This window comes from Myotis brandtii, unplaced genomic scaffold (assembly GCF_000412655.1).
Source record: "Myotis brandtii unplaced genomic scaffold, ASM41265v1 scaffold398, whole genome shotgun sequence".
In the NCBI taxonomy this organism is placed as follows: Eukaryota; Metazoa; Chordata; class Mammalia; order Chiroptera; family Vespertilionidae; genus Myotis; species Myotis brandtii.
In genome coordinates, this window is record NW_005365280.1 from 250,951 (window position 1) to 259,587 (window position 8,637).

The following is an 8,637-nucleotide window of genomic DNA, read 5'->3' on the forward strand; positions in this document are numbered from 1 at the left end:
AGGGGCCCATCGGGGATGGGGCTGGGCGGGGGGAGGGCCACAGGTGGTTGGCCAGCTGGCCCCACCCCTGATTGGGGTAGGGGGCGATCAGGGGCAGATCCTGGTGGGGGGAGGGGCTGCAGGAGGTTGGCTGGCTGGCCATTCCATCGTCAATGGGGTGGGAGAGGCTGTGGGAGGTTGGCCGTGGGCACTGCCTAGGATTGGAGGAGGGGCCGCGGGAGGTTGGCCGTCATAGCGACCGGTCGTTCCTGTCATTTCGGTTTCCGGTTGCTGGCTTTTTTATATATAGAGATATTTATTCATTGCTTCCTCAGTTGGTTTATGTTTATTTGATCTGTATGACTTGGCTTGCTGAGAGTTTAGTTGGTTCTTTGACTCAAGGCCACACCTAGAGTTCCTAGAATGGAGGAGGTTTCTGTAGGGGAAACACCTTCCTTGATCAATAAAAATCAAATGTGGAAGTGAATTGTGCTCTAGTTGATTCTTCTGACATTTGCACGAAGGACAAACACCCTCTGTATTGCCTGTGTTCTGGCATTTCTGTGTACTAATACCAGTGGGCATTAAGGGCTATCCTGGCTAAACTCAAGGCCGAATGGCTTTGGAGCCCCCACATGCTGTTTTTCCTTCAACCCCAGGAATCCCATACTCTCTTCCTCCTGAAGACTCTGAACCTCCTTAGTTCAAACAATATTTCCATATTAGAGCGTTTTTGCTCTAGTAAGGGAATGGAAGGTGTTGTTTCTGGTTAAGATGCCAGTCAGCTGGTGGAAGGGGTGGGTGAAGTAAATGCTGCAGTGGGTGGATATATGGCCTTGCTTGCTTGCTTCTGGGGATGATCAGGTGCTCCCAGAGCCACACTTCTTTCTTCAGCCTGCGTTGTCTGATGGCCTGCCTCCCCTCAGCTCCGCCACCAAGGTCTCCAGAGGTGCCAACATCTCCAGAGGTGGCTGTTCTGCTTTTTTAGCACATATGCACCTGCCTACCCCCCCTTTTTTTTCTTCCTTTTTTTACTGATTTGAGATAACATACACTCAGTTCCTTGCATCAGATCTTCTGGAATGAATCATCTATCCCTCAAACATACCTGTGGCCAATAGTGCCTGTTCCATGGATTTGGCCTGTGAACTGTGTCATTCAAGCTCTTTTGTTATGTGGGGCCAGCAAAGCAAAGTCAACACCTTTGTAATCCTCCCGGGACTGTAGGAGAAAGAGCCAAACCGCAGACCTGCCCTTTTTGTTGCAAAGTACAGATTCTTCTGGCCTCTAAAAAAGATACTGGTTTGTCTTGTTCTTTTGTTCCTGCTTTCTTCTGGTTCTCACAAATACTTAATCACTTGGGAGCGTGGCGTATTCCTCTGAGAGGTCATTTATTTTACTGCCACTTTTTAATCTGTTATTGCCTTATTTTTCATAGTCTCACTGAGAAAGTCATCAGGCAAAAAGTCCTTTTATTTAAACACTAGTAGGAACAGTCTATCTTTGAGGTCCTGAGATTATAAAGTAGCTCATGGTGTCCCCCTCTGTCATCTGTGCCTCGTCTGTGTTTGGTGTTTGTTTTTCATTATGGCTGTGCTGACTTCTCATAATGTGTAGCATTTGTTGTTGGTAACTTTTGAAAAAGCAATAAACAAAGAACATCCTGCTCACATGCACCTGGGTTTCTGTAAAACCCTACAGTGCTCAGAGGGTGAGCTGTGTCCATTTAAACAAAGGTATACAGATTATAAAATGACCAATTAAACAAGTTTTTAGTAGAGTGAAATGACCAGGTTTTCTTTTAACCAGGAGGGTTAGATGATGAAGAGCGGGAGCTTTGTTGGGAGAAGAGGTAGTTATGCTGGGGTCAGTCCACCCGTGGGTGGCATTGCGCTGCAGGGCTGTGACTACTGGAACGGAGCTGCGTTTCCTGGTCTTGTGCTTCCTCTTAAGCAATGCTGTTCCAGGCACAGCTCAGCCTGCTGCCAGTGAGTGGAACACCGAAATTGAGAGAGAGCTTTTTAGAAACTTAAGGCGGTTTGACAGTGTGATTTTATGGCTGTTGAATCTAATAAATAATTTGGCTTGTGTTTGTCTTACTAAAATTTTGTCTCCCCACCCTCCAGTTTGATTGGCATTGATTATAAAAATACCTATTTGCAAATGTAAAGGGGGAAAAATCGCCAAACACAAAAGTAGTCCTCACTCAGTTTGAGAAGCACCACCCCGAAGTCACTCTCTGTGAAGTTCACTCCTTTGGGCTTAGTAGCTTCTTCAGCACACACTATGGCTATCTCGTCTTACTAGGATATCCAGGCAGTCTGTTTGTTGCAAAAAAGATCCTTGTTCCCCATAACATAGGGACAGTGGCATTGCCTTATTCCCTAACCATTGTTAACATTTGGGAAATAGTTAAACTTGTAGAGCTTTCTGCCTCTACTTTGTTAATGTGGCTGTTTCATTCACTTGGTTGTCCTGGGTTCCAAAGTTCTTTTGATAAGCTCTGTTATACTTGCAGATTTTAAGGACTGAAGGTTGCGAGCAAGTACATAGTGGTCATGCTGTCTCTCTTTTGATCAAATGTCAGTTTGCACCAGGAATATGATCTGTACAATAGTGCTTTTGATGGGTGGTAGGGGAGGTGAGGGGTAGAGAGATTGGTCAGGACTTATAGGAAGCTAAATTTAAAGGTGTTACGCTTTACAAAGGAGAAAACTGGGTGTGTGCATTTTGCTGTAGTCTGTTTTTAAAAATATATTTTATTGATTTTTTACATAGAGGAAGGGAGAGGGATAGAGAGTTAGAAACATCAATGAGAGAGAAATATCGACCAGCTGCCTCCTGCACACCCCCTACTGGGGATGTACCCATAACCAAGGTACATGCCCTTGACTGGAATCGAAACTGGGACCTTTCAGTCCGCAGGCCAACGCTCTATCCACTGAGCCAAACCGGTTAGGGCTGTAGTATTTTGTTAAATACTAGAAAGTTAATTTAAAATGTTATGTATTTGGGGGCCCTGGCCAGGTAGCTCACTTGGTCAGCGTGTCGTCCCTGTATGCCAAGGTTGTAGGTTCAGTCCCAGTAAGGGCACATACAGGAATCAACCAGTGAATCTATCTCTATATATAAAAAGCCAGCGACTGGGCCCTAACTGGTTTGGTTCAGTGGATAGAGCGTCGGCCTGCAGACTGAAGGGTCCCAGGTTCGATTCCAGTCAAGGGCATGTACCTTGGTTGCGGACCCATCCCCAGTAGGGGGTGTGCAGGAGGCAGCTGATCGATGTTTCTCGTTGATGTTTCTAACTATCCCTCTCCCTTCCTCTCTGTTAAAAAAAAAAAAAGAAAAAGCCAGTGACCAGAACGCTGTAACGAGCAGTCGTTATGATGCCCACTGAGGCCAGAAACCTGCCTGATCAGGAGTGGGGCCGGCTGGCCAACCTCCTGCGCGCGCCCCCCCACCCCAAGGCGGCCCTGCTCTCAATTGGCCTCTCCCATATCCCGATCAAGGGCAGGGTGGCTGGGCACCCCCTGCCCCCACCCTGGCCAGCCCCGCCCCCAATGGGCCCCCATCAGCCTGCAGTCCCTCCCTCCGACCGGCCAGATCCCACCCGTGCACGAATTTGTGCACTGGACCTCCAGTATATAAATAAGTTGAACAGCAAATGGATGTCTCTGTCTGCCTCTCTCTCTCTCTCTCTCTCTCTCTCTCTCTCTCTCTGAAATCAGATAAATAATGTTATGTATTTTGAGTGTCAGTAGTTTAAATACTTATTTTAAATATTTTTATTGATTTCAGAGAGGAAGGGAGAGAGAGAGAGAGAGAGAGAGAGAGAGAGAGAGAGAGAGATCAGTGATTAGAGAGAATCATTGATTGGATGCCTTCTGTATGCCCCCTGCTGGGGATTGAGCTGGGCATGTGCTCTGACAGGGAATCGAACTATGGTCTCCTGGTTCATAGGTCAGCATTTAACCACTGAATCACACTGGCTGGGCAATAATTAATATTCTTAATACCAACAGTAGTTAATGGAAGACCTAATTGTTTATGTTTTTCAAATATAACAGATTTCTCTTTATTTCTTACTAGAGGTCCAGTGTACAAGATTCATACACTGGGTGTCCCTCAGCGCGGAATGTGCCTTCTCGAAATTCGGGGCCCCTCAGGGGATGTTCACCTGCCAGCTTAGGCCCGATCCTCAGGGTGATCGGGTCTAAATCAGCAGTCAGACATCCCTCTCACTCTTGTAGTCTGGGTGTATGCCCCCTGCTGGGGATTGAGCTGGGCATGTGCTCTGACAGGGAATCGAACTATGGTCTCCTGGTTCATAGGTCAGCATTTAACCACTGAATCACACTGGCTGGGCAATAATTAATATTCTTAATACCAACAGTAGTTAATGGAAGACCTAATTGTTTATGTTTTTCAAATATAACAGATTTCTCTTTATTTCTTACTAGAGGTCCAGTGTACAAGATTCATACACTGGGGGTCCCTCAGCGCGGAATGTGCCTTCTTGCAATTCGGGGCCCCTCAGGGGATGTTCACCTGCCGGCTTAGGCCCGATCCTCAGGGTGATCGGGTCTAAATCAGCAGTCAGACATCCCTCTCACTCTTGTAGTCTGGGACCCCTCGCTTTTTACCGCCCGCCTGCAGTGGAGGCGGAAGAGGCTCCCGCCACCTCTGCTATGCTCGCCAGCCATGAGCCTGGCTTCTGGCTGAGCAGTGCTCCCCCTGTGGGAGCGCACTGACCACCAGGGGGCAGCTTCTACGTTGAGCGTCTGCACCCTGGTTGTCAGTGTGTGTCATAGCGACTGGTTGTTATGCTGTTTGGTCGATTTGCATATTATGCTTTTATTATATAGGATGTAATACTCAGTGTAACCTTGAGTTGAGCTGGCATTGTCAGTCTCACACAGATCTAGATAAAGTTCTGTCTATGGGGCTGCTTCTTTGCTGCTTTTTGCCCTCTCCCCTCCCCCCTAAATACTGGACCTTGTGAATATTATGCTAAATGAAATAAGTCAGTCAGAAAAAGCTAAGAACCATGTAATTTCACTCATATGTGGGATATAAAACTTAAACATAGAGGCACAGACAGACAACAGTATGGTGGTTACCAGAGAGAAGAGGGTGGGGGTAGTAAAGGGTAAAGGGGGCCAAATATATGGTGATGAAAGATGATATGGCTTTGGGCGTTGGAAACAGTATACAGATCATGTATCATAGAAATGTACACTGGAAACCTACCTATATGAACCTATTGACCAATGTCAGCCCGATTAATTTAAGAAAAGAATAAAAAAATTTTTTTAGAGGAAATTATAGTAGATTATTTTTGCATTTTAGAGGCAGACAAATATTTCTTACAGAGGACACAAAAAGCACTAAGCATTAAAGGAAAAATATATGATAAATTGAATTTTATCAAAACTCAAAATTTCTGCTCATCAAAAGACACTATTAAGAAAATGAACATAGTATGGGTTAAAATACTCACAATACATAATCTGCTAGATAAAGTACTGGTATCCAGAAAACACACATGCGCGCACGTGTGTGCTTTGAGTCAATAAACTCCTACAAATAAATAATAAAAGACAACTCAATATAAAAGCAAACATCTAATAGTTACTTTATAATAGAAGACATACAAATGGCCAAAAAGCACAGGAAAAGGCGCTCCATATCATTAGGTTCAGGGAATTGCAAATTAATAGGAACAATAAGGTAGTATTTACCCCCACTAGAGTGGGAATGACCAAAATTTCAAAAACTGATAGTACCAAATGTTATAAGAATATTGGAACAACTCCTTTGTGTGCTGCCCCCCCCCCCAAAAAAAAATTCTTGAGCATCTGTGTAAGCAGGGCTGGATAGACAGTTTAGAGTGGTCTCAGAAGCACCTACTTCTATTATGGATTGAGATCCTTACAATTAGAGGGAGATTTATTATGAGACAATTTATGATAAATGTCAGGTTAGTTATACATAAAGGAAAAATACATTAGGATACTTACAGGGAAATGGAAATGAACTATCGTTATGGTGTCAGTTATGGTGTTAGGAAAGATGGAAAGAAATTTTTTCCAAGATTCATTAGTATTCAAGTTGATAGAAAGGTGTGTCTCACATTAGTTTTTGTAAATTGTGGTTTATAGACACTAAGTGGATAAGTTGTGGGGTCAATGTCTAGGTAGGATTGCAATGAGGAGAGACCTGAAAGGTAGATTAAGGGCAGTTTTTTGAATTTCTAACTAAGGGCATTGGGTTTACCCTATAGCCAGAGGGGGTAATCCATAATCTATTGGGGATGGAGGGGTTTTGGATAGACTAAAGAAATACATGTATTTTTCTGCATTATAAACTTCAAATTAGTGTAGTGAATGGCTGAATCGGAGTCAGAAGTGATGAGAATTGGGGTACAAGACAGGTTCAGTAATGGATGGAGAGCAAAGATGGGCTGGGTGTAAGGACACAGGATTAAGGACATCATGTGTTGGTGACAGCGTCATGCTAATGAATAGAATGCTGTATAGCTGTGGCAGGCTGATTTGTGTTTCCTCATCACTGTGGGTAAATCAGAAGTCCATAAGCCATTAATCCCTTGTCGTCAAACAGCAGTTGTTGAAATACGCAGGCACATAAGTGGTCTGTGTACAGGCATGTGTTGGTACATACTTTATATCAGTTATGAAATAGCCTTTTAACCAAACTTCCTGCCTTTTAAAGCCAGCCTGTGGTTTATGAGAGTGTGAGAGATATAGAACCTTAATTGTAAAGAGTTTGCTTGAAATAGGGTCTTTCCTCCCTTCTGTTTCATAATTTTATTGCTGCACGTAGCTCTATATTCTCTGATCTCTGCTTAATTTATTTTTATTTTATTTTCCTTTTACAGGCCCAGGCTGCAAGCACAAAGGAAGTTTGCTCAATCTCAGCCGAATAGTCCCAGCACAACTCCAGTAAAGATAGTGGAGCCATTGCTACCCCCTCCAGCTACTCAAATTTCTGACCTCTCTAAAAGGAAGCCTAAGACAGAAGATTTTCTTACCTTTCTCTGCCTTCGAGGTAAGACTGCATTACCCCTTGTTTTGGAGGGAACAGCCTAATTGATAGTAAAAGGAGTAACAGTGCGCACAGGACTCCACGGCATGCTTCTTTCAGTTCCCCAGCCTGCTTTGAGGTAGAGCTTAAAGTGAGAAATCCCATGCCAGGGTGCTTGAGTCTTCATATTTCTCTTTCTTTTATAATTTGCCTCTTAATTTCTAAGTATAGTTAACAGTGAAAATATTGTTCAATGTATGTAAACAGCACCAATGAACAGTACAAGTTGAGGATAAAATTTTGTAATAAAGGATGGGTTTGGGTTTACATGGCTATATTTTGGAAAGTGTTTACTATAGTAATTAAGTTTTCTAACAGTTGTGAGGGAAGAACACAAAAAGCTTGGCAAAGAGAATGAGGAGCCTCTTACTAGAATGGTCTATAGAGATGAGCTTTAGAAAGCCATGAACTTGGAGAGTTCCTATGTGAAGTTAGTTGAGAGAGAAGGTGAACAGGAAGGAGAGGGTCCTTGCTGTTGGTCATTGGCTTAAGATTCAGGGTTATGTCCTCCCCCCCCCCCCCCCCCCCATTCAAATAAGTTATAGCAAGATTTAAGTACAGTGCAAAGAACATTTTCCTGAACTACTCGAGAGAAAATTTCCACTTGATGCCCCATTGCTCCTTAACACATTAGTGTGTATTTTCTTCAAATGAGGACAATCTATAACAAACAAAATTAGGACCTTCACAAAGATACATTACTTACCACCTAATCCTCAGACTCCCATTTCATATGGCTTCAAGTGCCTCAGTGATGTCCAAGTTTAGAGCCTAACGACCCAGTTCAGAATTGGGCATTGTCTTTAATTGTTGTCTGTGTAGTCTGCTAACTCTGGACCAGTACTTTCGTCTTTGTCTTTCCTGACCTCGGCCGATTGTTTTGTAGAATGATTCTATATTTGAGTTGTCTGTGTTTCCTCATTATTAGATTTGGGTTTTGCATTTTGGGCTGGAATATCACAGAAGTGATTCTTCAGTCTTCTCCGTGCATCCTATTGTGTTGAACAAAATTTCAGTCTGTCCTTTTACTGAAGGTATCACTTGATTGAGGCTTCTCCATTGTAAAGTTACCTTTTTAGCCCTTGTAATTAATAAATATTTTGTCTGGAGGTTCTTTGAAACACTAGATTTTATTTCTCATCAAACTCAATTTATTTATTTTCTGTCGGTATGGATCAATTTCCTGTTCAAAGAGTTATAATCTTTTACCATTGTTTGTTTTGATGTTTAGATTGTTCTAGGTATCATTACTGGAGCCTCTTCAAGCTGGCTTTTTGGTCCCTTTGACATGTCCCTGTCATCCTTCCAGCCTTGCTTCCTGGCATAACAGTATGTTCCAGGCTCATCTTGTATGTTCTTTCCCTCAGCCCTGGAATCCTCCCGTTCCCCAAGGAGCGTTGTTTTTTAAGTGACAGTTGTTCTTTACAAGCCCAGATCTGAGCCCGAGCTGTGCTCACTTCATAGCTATTAGAGTGCCATTTCTCCTAGGTGCTCTGAACCTGGAGAGAGAGAGGGAGGGAGGGAGGGAGGGGGAGAGAGAGAGAGAGAGAGAGA

General features: G+C 43.5%; 1 protein-coding gene across 1 annotated transcript in view; it reads left to right on the forward strand.

Moving 5' to 3' along the window:
* JARID2 (jumonji, AT rich interactive domain 2) overlaps window positions 1-8,637 on the forward strand; it is a 118,388-nt gene that overhangs the window by 39,714 nt on the left and 70,037 nt on the right. The window contains exon 2 of the mRNA XM_005873020.2: window positions 6,878-7,047. Within this exon, the coding sequence (XP_005873082.2) occupies window positions 6,878-7,047 (170 nt within the window). The remainder of the gene's footprint in view (window positions 1-6,877; window positions 7,048-8,637) is intronic.